Consider the following 19,980-nt stretch of genomic DNA (forward strand, 5'->3'; position numbering starts at 1 on the left):
AATGCTGATTTGGTCATTCGAGAATAACCAATTACACCACGCTGTCTGGCGATCTGCTTGAGCTCGCGAGTAGTAGACATTGTTATACCAAAGCGTATACAATCTCTAATTGGGCCACCGGCAAGGGCCAACCTTGATAAAAATAGTGAGGCGCTCATAAAATCCTTTAGTAAATATCTAGATAGGCCTTATCAATTATACCCTCGACCCACCCGGAACATGCGCAGCATAGTAGGGTGTTTTGTATTACTTGCAACGAGCCATCAACAAGTATATCTATGTCCCCATGCACATCTACTCGACCACCATCAAAGTAATTCCAAGTGTGCTCAGCAGCCCACGGTACATCAAACCCTACTTTCACCATGATTGTAAACGAGCACCCCTTATATAGTTCGCTAACAATCATGGGTTTGAGGACACTGATATCTATACTTTCCCCCACATCCATCTGCCAGCTTCTCAGGCAACGACTTTCCCTAGGCTCAACTTCCACGAACATCATTATACCTATGTGTACACAGGCTCTAATTGGGTCACTACACCTCCATGCTAAGGGGGCGCATACATTCGTTTATGTAGGCCTTTTTCTTCTCGTAGATAAGCTGGTGCCTGACTACATTTGCCCCGTGGTCTTTACATAAACGGTAGTGGCATCTCACTCCAATACCGCACACTGAACACGTGTAGTTCACAAAACATTTTCTATGAAAACAGCAATACCCCTCCATCCTACATTTCCTACCACAGGTCTCAGTCTTCCCCCTCAGTATGTACTGACATCGGTACGGGGCAGGTCTCATCTTTGGTATACTTATATGAGTACTTAGTCTAATTGTTTCGCAACCAACGCAGTCGCTGCTAGACCCAGCGCGATAAAGACCAGTTCCCGGTCCTTTTGCCTCGGGGATGGTGTGTAGTACTGAGCGAGTGTGGGCTTATGGAGTGGTTTTAGCTGTTTACCTGTTAGTAGGTAGTATTCTCTCGCTGCGTCATCGACATCATGGAATGTTTTAACGGCATGGTTCTCACGCCTGAGTTGTTCGTTAATGTAATCGATCCTCTGTACACGTTGTTTCGCGTACTCAGATTGCGCTGCTTGTAATTGCTCAACAGCGAAGTCGTGCCGCTTACGCGCAGTTTGTATCTCAGCCGCGTGTGACTCCCGTAGTTTCGAGAAGAGGAAATTACTCCCAGAAAACGCCCCGCCAACCATCATGGCGATCGTAGCCATCCTATATATAGTTACATTTACTTCAAAATATTTTCAGGTAGTATCCCTTGTTTTACTAGGATGTCCTTGGTGGCTATCGCCATACCCAGGTTCATTATGAGCATACCCATATCCTGCAGGTTGAAATCTAGCTTGATAGTCGGTTGTTTAAGCACCATTTTGGTCAACCGAGCGTACCCTACGGCTAGACTGGCGACCACGGTGGCGTGGTATGCATCGTTGACAAACGTTTTCCCCTCAGACATTATGTATATTATATAAAATATATATTTATAACATGATATGTGGGTTGACCTCTAATTGTGGGGGTTCCTCCCGGGGCCCCCTGGGGGGTTGTTTATTATATAACCATGAGATAGCCACGACAGCAGTTGCGCCTGCAATCAACAGGAGTGGAGCCGGCTCCAGGTTTTACTTTTATGTTGGTTAGACCACCTTTTTTTACCGGCAGCTACTCTCTTAGGGTTCTTCTGCCTGGTGACTGTAGGGGTCACCTCCCTGGGGGTTTGGGGTTCCCCCAACGTGGGGGTTTCCTCTGAAGGGGTCACCTCCATGTGGGGTTGGGGTCTCCCCCAATGGGGGACTCATTTCTTGGGCAGCATCCATCTTGTATACTATTATTATTATTTTTCCCCTCCTTAAATCGGCAATGCTTTTTCCGTGATAATCGCCGCCGTCACCGGGGCTAACAACATACCGTATTTGTTGTACAGCACGCAGCTGATAGAGCTCAAGGCGTGTTCAATAAAAGGGTCTTTCTCAAGGTCTTCCCACAGGTAAAGTCGGCGTTCCTGGGGGATGGGAAGAAAGTACAACGCTATACCAGTGTATATCTGGGTCATAGCCGATCCTATAGTTTTCATCAATTCGGCTCCGAGTCGAGCCTCGTATCTAGCGTACAGCTTATCGATTTCTTCGGCTGACATTTTGTGAATTTTATCGGGAGTGTAGTCCCCAAAGTAATGTTTGGCTTTGCCACCAACAGCCAACGCTACCAGTCTCTCTCGCTTATCATCGTCCTCTCGCTTATCATCGTCCCCTGGCACCAACAGTTGTTCTAGCAATTCATCACACTCCATCTTATAATGTAATAAGTAAGTTTTAGTTTTAATAATATAATACGCAATGCAGGTGAAACACAGCGAAATGAAGGTTAAGTTGCACACGACGAGCACTTCAAAAACAACCATAACTATAACTAAACGCTAAGCATTTGCTAAGTATTGCTAAGCTTTGCTAAGCATTTGCTAAGCTTTGCTAAGCATTTGCTAAGCTTTGCTAGTCATTGCTAAGCTAAAACACCCTATAGGCCACGGGTTGGTCGGTCTTGAGCACGAGCTTAGCATGTTTAGTTTCAGCGAGCTGTTTCTTCACACGTTCCCTGTCATGTTTGCTCATCACATCGTTCTCTCTCAAACACTCCTCAAACGAATCCCTGTCCTTGCAGTGAAATAAGGCCACCCATCGCGTCTGCTCCCTGAGGTCTTTCAACACCGAGTTGAACTTCTGCGTTAGTACCCAGACGCTGTGCTTTGCGTGCCGGCCGGCGAAGGCCAGGTACGATAGCATGTCTCTCTTTTTTGTTATCTCCCGATTAGCGCTGCAGTCGTCTAGGATAAACAGCGTCGACTCCCCTTTAAATTTGTTGTGATACGCCTTCAACCAGTCCTGCAGACGTGTTCCCGGGTCGACTCTGTGTACGTCCGGGTCCGTCATCACCCAAGGTCTTTCCATGTACGTTCTATTCATGTGCAGAGTAGGGCACATGATAACGATGTTATCGAACACATCCCGGTAGTACCCCTCCAACATATCCAGCACGAAAACGGTTTTCCCACAGCCAGTCTGCCCACACACTATGGCGCAGTGTGGGTCGCAGGGCAAATCAGCAGGCAGTGGCCTGCACCCATTAGATGGCTTGCCGCCATCAGTAGATGGCTTGCACGAATCTCCCATTGTCTATATTAAGTTGCGCGTCCATAATAACGTACAGATATAATTTCAACTTGCCCGCGGGTTGAGCCTTCTTGGTAATCTGGATTGTAATCCCCTCACTGCCGTTGTTGATGCGGCGACCGCTACCCTGCAGTTTATCATCGTCCGTGGATCGCATGTCCAACCATAGCGCATACTTGGTGGTCAGGTATTCACCGATCTGCACGGAGGATAGGTCCAGGTCTTTGGTTATGTATGGGTGTTGTTGTTTTTTTTTATCTCGTCCCACTGCTGGTATGCTCTCATACCATGACTGAACAGCTGGTTGGGCACGCCCTCGATGGTCACTTCCACCTTTTCAATCTCGGGGTTGAAAAACTTCTCGCTGTCCCTTCGGAACGGCTCGTAATCCTCCACGGGGACGACCAGGATACCTTTCATCGATCTCGCCGGCACGTTTAGGTTGATATTCCACACAGTGTCGCTCTTATCCCGCACGACCGATCTATGCCTCAGTATGCGGTCGTACAGGATGGCCATCTTCCCCGAATACTGGTTTCGAACCTGCCTGGCCAGCTCCAGGCTAGTGACCATGTCAAACTCCAGAGAGATGTTGTCGATGGTGTAACTGGCTTCATCACCGTTCGGCGTACGCACGACTTTGCTGTAGTCGTTAAACGTGAGCTCGTATTCAAGCCTATCACCCAGCTCGGCCTGGTAAAACGGGCGCGTCCCGTGAGCAACTCGAAGTCAAGCGGCACGCAGAACCTGTTCCCGTACGCTTGGGCGATGACCTTTTCACCGGCCGTGATCTTGTCTAGCTGGTCTTGCGTGAAGCCATACCCCACGCGCAACCGAGTCGATTTGCTGATACCTTGGTACACGTCATTGATGCGTTCTCCCTCGCTTTTCCAGAGGTCCCCGTAGCAGTGAAAGACGTCGCTGTCGTCGATGCTCAGCACCTCATTACCGCTGATCTTGATAGTGGTTTTCTTGATGATGGCTCGACCTACGTTCCACACTAGCTCGCGTTTGTCATTGTCGGAGGTCAACGTGAGGTTGAACGTCAGTCGAACCGTGCCTGGTACGATGAGGTCATTCTCACCCAGGTTTGGGAATCTAACCAGCAGCGTTTGGTTCTGGTCTATCTTGCTGGGATTGTTGGTGATGGTCACCGACTGGCGCACGGCTCTGACGCCTAGAGGCTCTCTTGATCTTCGGAAAGGATCTAGTTTCCTGCCATACATTGTTATATAGATAAAATATAAAAGTTTAATATAAATAATGGCTGAAGGCGGTCATGAGTACATCCCGATGGATGATATGTGGGATGATAGTACCCAGGCGTTCGGGGAGGATGACACCACATTCACGAACAACCCCTTGGGGCTTAGCCGCCCCTTTAGTGCTGAACTTGTACAGCCAGCCGTCGACGATTATTACGATGCAGTTGAAAAGAGAGACAACATAAAGCCGTTGGTACGAGACTATGCCAAGTTTACCATCAATAAGAAGGGCACGCTTCGATTGAAGGCTCACCCGGGGGTCGATATGAAAAAAGATGGGAAAGGACCGTATGCTTTGTCAACACTCACCAGTCGCCCTGGTGGGAGTCAACTGATCCGTGATCAACTAGGCTTCATAGATTACGGTGGCGCACGGCCTAAGCTTCCCCCGGAGGTCGTCCAAGATCTGCAAGCAGCCAGGCCCGAACTCAGTAATACCGGGGACATACCCCAACGTGCTAAAGAAACGTCGGACAGTATCGAAAAAATATTGGCCACGTACCATGACAAACCCTTGCCGGGGCTCGAATTTCCCCTGAGGGAACTGCGAGGCCTAGATGAAGCCTTGAAACATGTACGCGGAGAACTCGGTAACAACATGGGGAAACTGAACGAAGTCGACGAGCACATCGCTCGCGAGAAAATAAAACTCACCGAAACTGAAGACGATGATATGAAACGTCGTATCGAGGAGAGAATAAAAAACTTGGAAGACGAGAGATGGACTCGGTTGGAATCCGCTTCCTCTAACCGGGAAGCCCTGCCTGGCATCCTGGGTAGCATCCTCTCGTAGCTGCTGAGCGCTCTGGCTAAAATTGCCACATGGCTCAGTCAAAACATGTGGGCAGCCATCGTCGCCGTGGCGGGTTTGGTGTACGTAGCGGCTAAGGAATTTTTAACCAAATGAGCCCCAACCCGACCGCGACCCCGCCAACCACTAGGGCCGTTTTACGATCGATGTGCTGCTGATTGGACGCCTGCTGTGCAGGTGTGTGTGACCCCACAGGGGGTGTTGGTTGAACCCTAGGCTCCGGGGGTGGCGCCACTATACCCGTTTCACTGGTCGTGGGTGGTGGGACGTGGGGGATGTTGACATCGGGGTTGACGCCCAACTTTTGGTCCGCCGTGGCTATGACTATTTCGTTGTTGTAGCCCACAACTTTTTTTACTCTCAGTTGCATATCGCTTGGAGCCATGTACAGTCCCACGTCGAAGACGTAGTCGACTTTCGACCTGGCGTATTCCAACACGTCTTGGTAGCGTTTGATGGCACTCAGGAGATCAACTGGAGCATTGATAGCATTCTCAACGTTAACAACGAACTGTTTCTGAGCGTTGTAAGCAGTCCCCTTACCAAGGATGTTGGAACGCTGCTTATGCGTCATGCGCGACTAACAGCCACACGCATCGCCTCTGCGAATCGAGTCGTTCAATCTGATTACACCAGCATGAGTGAACCCTCTCGACGTGTCCAACATGAACTTTTCCCGGTCATCCGCTGCCCCCTGCTCGAACCTCCAGACTCGGTAATCCTTGCTGTTGTCGAAAGCCTTGTAACACTCCTTGGGAGTACATTTTAAAAGTATTATATAATGAGTATATATACTCTAACATGTACGTAACACTTCCAGGAATAACGAGCGGCGAGGCCGTTCAGCTGATGCACGCGATCGATAAAACGTCGGGTCAACTCGAAGTCGCACTCGGCGATATCACCTACCTACCGCGATGGACTAACATCAACGTCAGCAACAACAAGCTGTTCGTCAGTGGCGCCCGTAACCAGATAATCTCCGGCTACTACAGCGTATGCTCGCTAAGCGATGAGGTCTTCAAACCCTTGGGAGCCGTACTCAAGATGAATGACTCAAACGGCACAGTGGTGTTAATCAACAACGGAAGAAACCCTTTGAGGCTCGGCCGACCATTGGCGAGGACACTCGGTATGTCACCTGACGAGATAAAACCAACAACCACCGTCACAGGCACGAAGTTACCCGACCTAGTACCGTACCGAGAGCTGTGCGTTCATCTCGGTCAGCTGAGCACAACGGACAACATTCAAGGGGGTCACCCTTCCACGATACTGAGAGCCGTACCGGTGAAAACGGAGAAATACAACGACGGTAGAACCGAGTCATTTTCACCGTGGCAGTATAAGAGGTTAACTCAGGGTAACATCCCTGAGCTGATAATATCGGTGTTAGATATAAATCATAATCCTGTAAATATAGGATACCTCAGCATAACGCTGCACATAAAATGACTAGCGCACAAGGCCCCGGAATGAAGTTGAAAAAATGCGTCAATGCGGGGATCTCCGACCTCGGGGACACACGCGGATTCGACAACCCCGGAGTAGATGGTAAATTGTACGCCTTGCAACTGAAAAACAACATTTACAAACGCGTTGAAGTCCCCTCCATCGGTGGTACTAGAAACCTAACTGATATAGTAGATACCTCAGGAGCGACCATCAACACTCGGTACACCCTAGTCCGCACCGGTGATGATAAATGGATGGTATACCCATCGTTTGAAGGCAAACTGTTCGACTTAGAAGATATTGAGAGCACGACCATCGCCCGAAACAAACCATATACGCTCGTCTTCACTGACGACGCCAAGTGGGTGTTGTTGCCCGCTAAAGTCGACTGGTTTCTCAACATTAGTCTCAGCTTCCCCCTACGTGTTCACAGAGAACAAAGACAACTACCTAAACAAAGTCGTGAACAACGGAACCCTGCTCGTGGCTTACGTCCCAGCGCAGAGACGCAGTGTAATCATCAGTCCACTCGCCAGTATGGCAGCCCACATGCTATCTAGCAAGCCCGGGATGCAAAACGTGGTATTGCAGTTGGTGTCTGAATTCGAAGGCGTGGTCAACATCCTGGAGAGTCTACCGGCGAACTCAAGTCTACCTAGGGGAACCATCGCGGGATGAAGTCGAAATCGTGAAGGGGATCAAACTCCGGTGGGAGAAACGACACCAGTATCACGTTTGCACTGTTTACGTGCGGGTGGGTGTCGGCTCCAACACCAGTCTACAGGGAGTCACCGTGACCGTTGAAGACACGATATCACTCATCAAGATCTTCCTACCCGACAACATACACTTCATGGGGTGAAGTGCACCCCTGAGAAATTATCAGAAAACCAGTTGGAAATAATCTCGTAATAGTATTATAGCAATGTCTTGGCTTCACCCCAACACTACACTTAACGACTTAGGGGACACGGAGGGATTCGATCATGGTGAGGAAGACACCTTGTACATCCTACACTTGAAAGACAACGTGTATAGGCGGGTGTCGTTATCAGATTTTAAAGAACCCAAATGGCTGATCAACATAATCCTCACCTCACCTTACATCTCTTTAAATGAAGAGGGGCATGTCACCGAAATTAAGAACACCGGGCTTCACCCTCACGTCTTTCATACTGAGTTATGGAGAGGTGCGAGCTTACCCAATACACGGCTACCCGGGCAACCTGTTAATGGCACCCATGGAGTCAGAGTTGAAGTCCGATACCCAATTAATTATTGTATCAGGCTCCACACTCATGATAGAAGTCATGCTAAGGGGTAGTACTGTTAGGGATTCAGGCCTGCGCCTTTTACCTGGGGTGTCAGTATATTGGGATGACACCGCATCAACCCCCATACGTTGCCGGATCGTCATACAATTGGGGGCCCAACGGACATTACTTCTCTATTCGATAGACCTGCCGGGGGTTGGTATAGCCCAAAAGTCCCCTATTATCGTTTCCAGTATCTTCGTACACCCGACTCTAAACCTTATAAGCCTCAAGTACGTTGACCGACTATTAACAAAAGCCCAATTAAAAAATATCTGGTAAGATATATTATATGCACACAGGATGGGGCTATACCCAGTCGTAGAGGAAGTAGCGAAGACACTGGAAACCGTAGACGGATTCCGCTTGAGACAGTTATGTGATGTAAAACGCCAACTAGAACAAGACCGCGACACGCGGAAACCACTATATAAGAAATACCATAGAGCTTTCAATATCGTGGACGGGGACTGATACTGCCCTTATGGCAACCAGCATGGGACTAGGGGCGGCAGGTGTTGGGTTGTTAGCCACCATCGTGGCCGCACCTATAGTGCTAGGCATTGAAATAACAGCTGGGGTTGTAGGGGTGGCAGGGTTGGTGTTTAAGTTTGCATCACGCAGACTGCATCGTAAAGCGTTGAAACATGACGAGATCAGGGTTCTGGCCGACGCAAAGCTGAACACGGTAAGTGAGCATATTTCGACAGCTGATTTCTCACTGATAGTAAGATCTCAGAGGAGGAATTTCGTTCAATCCTCTCTGAACTCGACAAGTATAGTAAGATGAAACAAGAAATCCGGTCCAAGTCTCGTAAGTCTGCTATCAGCGAAGACGAGAAAAAAAAGTACATAGAACAGGGGGTACGGAAAGCCCAGCAAGCCTTTATTACGAACACCAAAGAGATCATAGGCGATTCACATTAAACTGTTTCATCGAGGTCAATGCGACATAGAGTCATCACAATAGTGTCATAGCGGCACAGTCGTGCCACGTGGAGCTATTATAGACGGAGCCCAGCTTTGGATGATGCAATCCCAGGGTAGACCCGTTAAACCAAGATACTTCAGCTAAGTCCCCGGTAGCTCAATCGGTTGAGTGGTGCGGCCTATTAAAGTTTGCGTGAGGTATACATGTGGGTTCGTATCCCGCTGGTGTCACAACTTTTTATAGGTATATTCGCGGCAACGTGCAGTCGGGAAGTTAACTGGGGGTTCAAAAGTAGTAGATATAATGGTGGCGGGATCTAAGGGCCTGACAAAAGCTTTATTTGTGAAATAAGGCTTTGCAGAGGCTTTTGTTGGACTTGATTTCGTACCCCCATTATATATACTACTAGAGGCATAGCTGTGATCATTTCTGAGGTCTCAGCACAATAGAGTATGTAGTCTCAAAGGAGATGTCAGTAACACAAAACAAATGGGTTTACATAGGTAAAAGGTCATTGATTGAAAAAAGACATTAAGTTTGCCAAAATTCTGTACATAATTTGAAACCACATGTAATTACATACTTTCTACAAATTAAACTTCTTAAAACTACAGGCAGAAACAGCTTAGAAAAAAGCAAAAATGTAATTTTTTAAGTAAAATTGATATTTTTATACTTATCCTGACGCATGATATTTTGCTTATCTCCCTTTCCCTTTCGAATGGTAGTGGAACACTTGAATCCCTTGAAGTTCCCGAAGCGGACGTATAAATACACTCACCCACGAGTTACCTCCCCTTGCCCTTTCCCGCGCAAACCAGTCAGGTGACCTGCCTTACTTGTCACTCTCTCCTGATTTTTCGCCCATGCACTTGGATCTTCTGTGAAATCTCAAGTGTCTTCAACGGGGAGGTTGGGAGGGCTTCTTGTCATGAGTCAGGATAAGTATAAAAATATCAATTTTACTTAAAAATTACATATTTTTACTTATCCTGACTCATGATCTTTTGCTTATAGAATCCGACAGATTGGTGGTGGGTCAAGTCACTTTGTGGATTCAACAGCTGTCCTTAGATACGTCCTGTATCCCCCCCATGGCAACTGCGGAACGGCATTTCCGTGATCCTATTCTTCCAACTTCCGTTATAACTCGGGGGGACCACTTTCTTGTCTAACTTCAATCTCAGACAAGTTGAATCATATTGATTCATGTGGCTATAGATAAACTAGTATCTTCCTATTACTAGATATCTTATAACAACCCATAGATTATGATCTTTATCATAAATGAGTTGCGACCCCTTCACGTACAGGTAAGATCTTTACCCGTACAGGATCTTTAATCACTCATGCTAGCCTGTGATAGACTGTGCGCATGGACTTTCAAACTAGTACTTTTCCTTAGTAAAAGTTATCAACAAGTCAACGTGATAAAGGGTGAGATTTTCCAACTCAGCGCCTTTGAGGAACCGTTAGTTGCTGTGCTACAACGAGAGGCCCAAATTGGTGAATGCCTGAGACGTCTACAGTGGCTATGTCTCGGAGGTAGTGGTTGGCAAACACTGTGTCCGACTTCCAAAAGCAGCCCTCCATAATTGTTGGTATAGAGCAATTTCCTTGCAGAGCCAGTGTGGGTTGGAAGCTCTAGGAGGTTCTAGTCCTGCTGCTTTATATGGTCGTTCTTGAGACTTCTGCTGAATTCTCTGTTGATAATGGGATGAACAGGCTCTTGAATTTTTGTCTGCTCGTCTCAGTCTTTTGAAGATATATCTTCAGGGCTCTGACCGGACACAAGGATAAGTCCTCTATATCCTGTGGACCGAGGATTGTAGACAGCGCTGGTACGTGGAACTGTCTATCTGGTTGACCAGGTAGCTGGTTATTGGCAATAAAGTCCCATCTAAGACCTAGATGAACTGCATTATGTTGCCCTCTGTCGAATCTGGTTCGACAAAAGTCCAGCGCATGTATCTCCGATATTCGAGCTGCCATGGCTAACGCAAGCAGGAACAGAGTCTTCTGTGTTAGCAGCTCGAGTGTAATCTGGTCTAGTGGTTCGTAGACATCACTCGTAAGATGACGTAGAATTAGTTAGATCCCAGGCTGGAGCTCTGAATTTCTTTTGCTGGTCCTCCAGCTTAAAAGATCACAGCAGAGCAAGTAATTCTGGTACTTTTGTCAACTTGATGCCTGTTTTCATGGTAATCACTGTACTGAAAGCAGCAAGGTATGTAGATAATGTCGAACCCTTCAGATGTCTGGTCTCTCTAAGATGACACAGATATTCCGCCACTTGACGATGAGTGGCTATCATCGCAGTGAAGCCTTTCCGCCTTGCATAAGTTTCAAACTTCAGCCATTTGTCGTCATATAGGTTACGAGTCGATCTGCGTAACGCTAGCGTTACTGCTTTGGCTGCCCTGGCGGAGTATCCTCTTTTCTTCAAGCATGTTTTGATACGGTCCACACGTGTAACTGGAATACTGTCGGGTTTCCATGGACTTGCTTGGTGTGTGGATGTATTAGTAGGTTCGGCCAATCTGGTAATTTTATTACTGGGTTTCCGAGATCTTCTATTAGGACTGGGGACCATGCTCTCGCTGGCCAGTAGGGCGCGACCAAAGTCAGTTGTAGCGGCTGAGTCTGTTTGATCTTGATCAGTACTTTTGGCAGTAGTATCGGGGGTTGAAAAGTGTAGCCGTTTAATCCTTCCCACGACATGCTCAGTGCATCTGTTGCCCAGGCTTGAGGATCTGGAACTGGCGAGACAAACGTCTGTAGTTGTTTGTTGAACCTCGTGGCAAACAGGTCTAGGCAAGGGGATCCTATTTCCCTTATGTTTCGAAACGCTTCTGGATGGAGCATCCATTCCGTAGGTGACGGGTGTAGTGGTCTTGAGAGAGCGTCTGCTAGTACGTTCTTGGCTCCGGGTATGTGACACGCCTTTATCCAGATGTTTGCTTCCTGTGTGATCTGGAACAACTGGAATGTGAGCTGCAATAGGCTTGGACACCTTGTGGATCCTTGTCGGTTTATGGAGAATGCCACTGTAGAGTTGTCCGTGTGGATCATCAGCATTTAGTTGTTCAGCAAGCTCGACCATAGTTGTAAGGCGTTGATCACTGCTTTCATCTCTAGCAGATTGATGTGAAGCTGCTGTTCTATTTTGGACCACCTTCCCGACGCCACTTGATCGTTGAGATGCGCACCCCATCCTTATATCGAGGCGTCTGCGTAAAGATGTGTGTCGAAGGTCGGCTCTTGTAAATAGGTCCCTTCACAAACATTCGACCTGTGTGTCCACCACAGTAGATACCTCTTGAGGATTTCCGGCAGCAAGATAGGGTCGACGCTGTGTAAATGTTTTAACAGGAACCGTTGCAGCGGTCTTAGTTGTAACCTTCCTATGCAAGTCTTGCGCCAAGGTTAGCAGACCGAGTAGAACTTGCCATGATCGTAGTGTTAACGGAGAGACGACTGCTGGCGGAATCATGGTTTGTATCTTGACCCAACGATCCTCTGGGACGGCAATACGATTCTGTGTTGTGATAAACCTTATCCCCAGGAATTGTAGATCTTGTTTTGGTTCCAACTCTGACTTCATAAGGTTCACCAACCACCCTGTTTGAGTGAGCAACTTGATTGCGAAGTTCAGTTGTAGTTTGAGTAGACTGGCATCTTGGTGAACCTGAATTCCGTCATCCAAGTAGAAGGCATTGCGTAGACCTCGATGATGTAGGTATGCGACTATAGGCTTGGTTATTCGTGTGAATAGCCACAGAGCCGAAGATATTCCAAATGGTAGGACATTCCATTGGAAGTGCTGCCCTCTAGGAATCGTAGATACTTTCTTGATTCCTGATGTATCGGGATGTGAAGGTACGCATCCTGCAAGTTGATGCTGGCCATGTAATCTGCTGGACAGATGAGTAGTTTGAGTTGAGGTAGGTGGATCATTCTGAACCTCTCTGGTTTTAGTAAGGAGTCTTTGTTGAATTTGCGCATGTTGTAAATCAGTCTGAACTTCTCCTTGGAGTTCTTCTTGGGTACTAGAAAAGTTGGGGAATAGAAGTGAGATGATTCTGATCTATTATCTCTACAGCATCTTTCATCAGTAGTGCGTTGATGGCTTCTTGTAATTTGTCTGCCTGTTCCTCTGCATAGTTAGCGGAGGTGTGGCTCTTAGTTGTACTTTGTATCCTTCTCTTATTACTTGAGAGATGTAGTCATCCTCTAGTATTCCCCAATTCTTCCAGTACCCTTGTAGACGTCAACCCACTGTCAACAGTTTTACAGGAACGGCTGGGGGTGGAAGACTCCAGTCGTTCCGAACCTTGATATCAATGTCTAGTGCCTCTGGAACCTCTGGGAACCCTCTGTAATTTCCGGATGGGCGACGAAAAGATCCTTTGCCGCCTCTGAAGCTGGAGTACTTCTTGTGCTTTGCCTTCTGTATTCCGGAATATTTGGACTTGTTGTTATACTTTTGAGAAGTATGGCGGATGACGTTGGCCAGAGTATCTATGGTTTTAATCATCATAACCTCTCTGGTATCATGCGTAGCTTCCTTAGCTGCATCGTCTATTAGACCTCCAAATATAGTAGGCCTCCCATGGAGCTCTTATTAGTGGTTGGGTGAATCTAATCATTCCAAGAGCAGGAAGCCAGTAGCCCCTGTCTGCGTAGTAAGGTCCCGCAGATATAGATGTGAGATGGTCCGACAAAAAGTATTGATCCTTCTTTTGTGTAATGAGGGCTGAGTATATCATCTTATCCTCTTCCGAAGTTGAATTCTGGAATTTATTTATCAATGCTTCATTGATGGCTCTAGACCTGGCCAACCCGAAGAAGGATCTCCTTGTAGCAGTATCAAGTTGAGATAGCTTTTTGTCTTCCACTTTATACATCTTATTCCGGGATTTATTCACAAGTTTGATGTTATCCTCCCAATCAGGCTGCCTTAGTAAATGGATCCATATAGTGTAGGGGGAATCTCTTCATATTAAATGATGGTAGGTGCTGACTCTGATACTTGGAAGCTTTCGCGAAAGCTGTGAGTAGGTTGGAGGGTACATTGGATATAGGTTCAATCGGAGGGATTGTGACGGAGTCGATGTCATCTTTACTTCATCATACAAGTGTAGACTTCATCTTTATCCTTAGAAGGAGACTCCAAGTTCAACCCATTAGCAATCCATGCTGTAACTTCTGAGTCTGGGAAGACGAAGTCCGTTTGCAAGTCCGAAGTCTCCTGATTATTAGAGCTAGGTCTCAACAATTCATCCATCTGTGAACCTGTTTCCCTTCTCGAACCTTCATCCTCGTTTCGCGAACCTCTATCTGAAGATTCCTCCCTATGCGAACGTCTATCTTGAGAGTGTTTCTCCGCGAACCTCTATCTGTGGATACATCTCTTCGCGAACCTCTGTGAGTTGAGCTATCTCTTCGCGAACGTCTATCGTAGGGCGAACTCCTGTGATGTGAGTCTTCTCTTCGCGAAACCTCTGGCTTGGTGAGTAACTTCGCGAACGTCTGTGTGAGATATGAGATCTCGACCTAGAGCGGCTAGGTGTAGGAGCTGGATCCTTCGATGTTCTCGAACGTTGAGGGTTCGCAGAAGTAGATTTGAGAGTAGGTAAGTCATCTCTTCTATCCTCCAAGATGAAAGAGTCGTCCGACTGTGGAGACCTTCGCAAAGGTGTATCTGTTCGCCAACGTAGCCTTGAGGTGTAGTTCCAAGAAGAGTAGATTCGCGTAGGCCCGTGGGTTATCACAGGTCCGTAGGTTTTCGCACGGTGTCAGTAGATGAGAGGCTTTTCCTAGCCTTCGATTCCTACTGTAATCTATGTTCCATCATTCCCCTTGGTCGAAGTTCTGCATAGGTTGAAGCTGCTGCGGTGTAGATGAAGTGTTCGCGAACGCTGATGAGTTATGTGCCTCATCTTCACTCTGAGAAGTAAGAGGTAGTACGTCGAACAGCTGTCCTGCTGTGACTGTAGTAGGGGACGATCTCATAGTTGTAGAGGTCGACTGAGTCGCTGATCTCATAGATACTTCAGGTAGAAGTAATGGGGGTTCGTCAAAAACGTCTAGTTCGTGAGGAGGTACAATCTCTTCGTTGAAGGATTTCTGGTGCGAAGATGAGCTAGCATGCGTAGATTTGCCCTCCAATCTGGTCACAGCTGACTTCTCCTGCGTTGTAGAAGAGGATGACGTCTTTTTCTTAGTCTGAGACGGAGTCGACTGACATGTAGACGATCTCTTCCTGGCCCCCTTACCAGCAGACTGCCCCTGTAACGTACTAAACATAGCACCAGTATTATGAACATCGGCAGTAGCAAGCAACATACGGTTTGTAGGTTGATCTGCAGTTTTATCAATCGTGACTTGAGATGACTATATCACCCGATCGATGGCACCTCTATAAATATAAGACAAATATTGATTAAATTGAAGATTTGATAAATCAAAACAATAAGTACAGCGCAAGCTGGAAGAACATGGTTTTATGCATGAAGGCACAGGGGGTGAGGATCAGCCACGGATAACCTGTGCCTGCAAACACTGCAGGATTTCATGAAATGTAAACAAAGTTACATGACGATGAAAACACGACTCAAAGTCAATAATTTTTACAGAATTTTTACAAATACTACATAGTAGTTATAGCCAAATCCATATACAGCGTAATTTTGAAGAATAGGCCTAAATAAAAAAGGATATGATGCCGTATACGGGACTCCAGTGCTCGCCCAACCATCCGCTTGGGCGAAAAGGGAGAGAGTGACAAGTAAGGCAGGTCACCTGACTGGTTTGCGGGGGAAAGGGCAAAGGTAGGTAACTCGTGGGTGAGTGTATTTATACGTCCACTTCGGGAACTTCAAGGGATTCAAGTGTTCCACTACCATTCGAAAGGGAAAGGGAGATAAGCAAAAGATCATGAGTCAGGATAAGTAAAAATATGACATTTTTAATATGGCCATCATGGCAGCCCCGATTAAATCCTCTATTTCAAGACAGCTCATTTAGAGGCAAGGTAAAAATGTAAATGTTATTGACCACCTAGACAGACATGCCATAAGTTCAAATCAAGATTCAACATTTACATGAGAGATTACCTATGTTTGAGAGTTGCTCTACTGAGCTGGATACACTGATGCAGTCATCAGCAGATGGAATGTCCAGCTGTACAACACCAAAGTCTTTACATCGGAGGTAAAGACTTCCACCAGAACCACTCAGTTTCTTTTCAATGCTGTCAACTGCACTGTGAAGAAGCTGAAAACATAGCATTTGTAGGTTAGATTAATTTCTGGTAAAATCAGTAATTGTCTTGGAGGAATCATCATTGTATCACTGACCAGTTCCATATGCACTTATAATATTTTATTGCATTTTTCCACTGGGGCCGTCTTATAGATAGCTTAGTGAACCATGTTTATTACCTGCTAAGGAAGGAATAGCCAATACATTAGGGATATTGACTGTGTATTTTGGCAGTTCACGGAGGTATGAATCGAAAGACCAATGTGCAAACTAAAATAATCTAAATAGGAGATTCTTACAAAACTTTGCACATTAGTTTTTAGTGAGGTAACTCAAACTGTCCAAACACTGGTTTGCCATTCATTGAGATTTGGTCTCATTTTACTTGTTTAGCCATTTACCTTAAAAGGTGGATGTAACTTTGCTTTAACCATTCTATCAATAGACTCCTAATCTCACTGACTAGTATACATTTTGAAAAATGACTCCTTCAGGCTATGTTACAACTTGATAATCCTTGTACATGTACTATCAGAGATGTTAAACATTCAAAGACAGATGGGCAGATAACTGAACAAACACACACCATCACAAATGTCGCAGAGCTAATTTTAAAAAGGATTCGCAGGAAAAGTGATTATAAATACACATTTAAATAATTACCTTCACTTTGACCTTAGGCTATTACCAGTCTGAACATGTGGTCTGAACTATCTCAGAACTAGGGTAGATGTGGCGAGCATCATTTATACAACTACAGTCAAATCCCGATGAGTCGAATCGCTTGGGACCAAGTAATACATTCGACTTATCGATGTATTCGAGACATAGGTATGTCTATGAGTGTAGAAAAAAAGATGATCCAGTCCTAATTCCTCCACCTAAGCATTTGTTTACCTAATGATTTCCCTATCACTAATAGGGGCACCTTATCAGTTCCAGTCTGATTAGCACAGACAGTGATTTCCGTAAAATCACTAATCTGCCTTTTGAACTCACCTGTCAATGGCGGAAAGGTGTGAGCCACGCTGGTTTGTTAATTGGATCAGTTTGCTACACCAATCAACTTCTCATTGACTGACATCGGCTTATGTATACAAGATTGCTGTTGTTTGAATCTCATGGGCCCAAATTTCCTTCTCGAGTCATTGTGTGTATTTATGAGACGAATTCGTGTAACCGGTATTCAAATGATGACAACTATAACAGGGAATGGTCGGGACCGACAGGTACTTCGAGTTATGCATAATATTCGAGACACTGGCATTCGACTCATCGGGATTTGACTGTATTTCAGTTGTGACGCTTAGGATGACTTTGATAATTGACACGACTAAGCTCCAAACAAACAGATTACTGTATATATATGAGACAACTTGACATTGAGCCATATGGTTGACAGTTTTGTTGGATATCATAAAGGAACCTGTCATCTATACTCAGAAGCTAAAGTTTTTGTGAAATTTATGTCATTGGTGATCTTGTGAGAAAGAGTGTGTCAAAGAAAGCAGTTGTGGAAATTTGCTAGAAGCGTGACAAGTTTGAGAAAAATGGCCAGCAATGTTCACTTTCAAGGGGCAGATAACCAGATGCTTATCATTTTCACTCAATGCAGTCAAAGAAGTCAGAAAACAACTCTTATTCCTTGTTCTGGCATGTTTGATGTGCCACTCCTCGGGGAAAATTGACAGATGCAGAGCTCTAAGTAGGCTACAGTCTGGTACCTCATAGTATGACATTGCTCGTTGATTTAATGCCCCATAGAAACACCATTTGCCGTCAGTGCAAGGTTTTTTAGGACATTACAGATTGTACCTTTTGTGGCCACCCATTAAAAACGACCCCACTTCAAGATCAAAGGATTTGAATCACTCACTCCTTTTCAAACTGTACTATACCTGGCAACACAGGAGCATCTTCAAGAATAGTTTGACTACGTCCATGTGTTGATGGCATTCATGCTAGAAGGCCAGCCCAACAGCCAATTCAAATGCCGCAGACAACACTTGTGATGGGAACAATACCATGTGTTCTGGAAGCGAATTGTTTTGAAGGTGGGGACAACACTTGTGATGGGAACAATACCATGTGTTCTGGAAGCGAATTGTTTTGAAGGTGGGGACATTATGATCTGGGATGGGATAACAGCTGCATTAAGGATGCCAATGATTGAGACTGTGGGGAACAACTGGCAAACAAGGATAAGTTGGACCGGAGCAGAGAACGCGTTTTTGAGAAGTAGGCGGTGCACGGCAATGAGCAAACCCGTTTGGTTTGTGAAATGGAGAGCAGATGTAGGCTAATGCACGTGCAGTGTATGAAAATGAAATTGATTCCGCTCGTAGCTGCACACGCCTTGCTCATAAGACTCTAACGTCGGTGTAGCACTACACTTGATCGTGGACAACCTGGGGCCCCTTTGCTCACAATGGCAAGCGCCAGTGGGCAGCACTCAAACATGCTCAACTTATCCTTGTTTGCCAGTAATATGATATGATGACATCAAGACAAGATTTTGCAAATTGCTGTTTTATTGTGATGTTTCAACATGATAACACCAGACCACATGTTGTACCCATGGAAGTTGGAACACTTTTGATTAAAATAGAGTAATATTTACGATGTCAACTTAATCCTCAAACAACAAATTTTTGCTTGGATATGTAATGATCAGCCTTCATCAACGTTTAGTGGTCTCATTGAGCAAAGGTGTCAGGAATGCATCAATGTACATGGTGGACACACTGACCGTGTGAACTTCCTGGTGAACCACCTTTTGTGTATTTGCATATGCCAGATGTGCTTCTGTGTATACTATTAGGGCAGAGGGGTTGGAGTTATCTGGGGACAGTCACCAAACATGATTAGAGCTTCTAAGGGAGGATCATAAAAAAGAATACCCACTTTTGGAGAGGGTCATGAATAAAAATATGACAAACTTTGGGGAAAGGCAATTATTTTCAGTATATTAGTGCAACAAAACTGTCTTACATCCCTCTCACACATACCTCCACCCTTTTGTTATTTGTGAGGGATCCCAATAGATAACGAATTGGTGGTGGATTGATGAAGAATGTAATAGTCTTGAACAGTCATTTCAGGTCATGCAGTTGAGATAATCAGTAGATTTCATATTTCCATCTAATACCTACCCAAAGTTCTTCCCTTTGGTCCTTTCGAGAAGACAAAATCAGATGATGTCCTGTGACACAGAGTGTGCCCTCTACTTGGCCCTCAAATGGTCTCTTCATTATTACACCATCAACCATTGGGATCTTGATGAATTCTGCAAATTCCATTCTGTAAAAATACAGTCAACAAGTATGTCAACAGAATGAGGTGAGGTGAAATTGGGTTTTACGTTGTGCTTGAGAATATTTCGCTCATATGACGACGTGCATGCATGTGTATGTGTATGTGCGGCTGCTTGTACTAGCCCAGACTGAATCTGGTTTTATAGTGCTAGCCCACTGAGATACCATGCCGCAGTGAAGCATGAATACCCCACTCAGACACATTATGCTGACTCCGAGCCGACCAGTCCTTGTTGTACCCATTAATGCCCAGCGCCAGGCAGGGACCAACAAGTACCATATTTTAACGTATTTTGGCTTGACGCGGTCGGGGATCGAACCCGCGACCTTCTGCTCTCCGGGCGCACGCTCTAGGTTCATTCTCCACTAAACTTGCACATTAACATCATCTGACGTCTTTGTGAAGTTAAAAAAATATTTACACGATCTTTTAAC

The 19,980-nt window shown here is 45.8% G+C and overlaps 1 protein-coding gene across 1 annotated transcript in view; it reads right to left on the minus strand.

Annotated features, from left to right (window-relative positions):
- LOC124285918 (myotubularin-related protein 9-like) overlaps nucleotides 1–19,980 on the minus strand; it is a 176,492-nt gene that overhangs the window by 150,801 nt on the left and 5,711 nt on the right. Inside the window, exons 2-3 of the mRNA XM_046722196.1 lie at nucleotides 19,384–19,531; nucleotides 16,084–16,243 (exon numbers count right to left, since the gene is read on the minus strand). Coding sequence (XP_046578152.1) covers nucleotides 16,084–16,243; nucleotides 19,384–19,530 — 307 coding nt within the window. The 5' untranslated portion in view covers nucleotide 19,531. The remainder of the gene's footprint in view (nucleotides 1–16,083; nucleotides 16,244–19,383; nucleotides 19,532–19,980) is intronic.

Source organism: Haliotis rubra, unplaced genomic scaffold (genome assembly GCF_003918875.1).
Source record: "Haliotis rubra isolate DU_JTF1 unplaced genomic scaffold, ASM391887v1 Scf370, whole genome shotgun sequence".
In the NCBI taxonomy this organism is placed as follows: Eukaryota; Metazoa; Mollusca; class Gastropoda; order Lepetellida; family Haliotidae; genus Haliotis; species Haliotis rubra.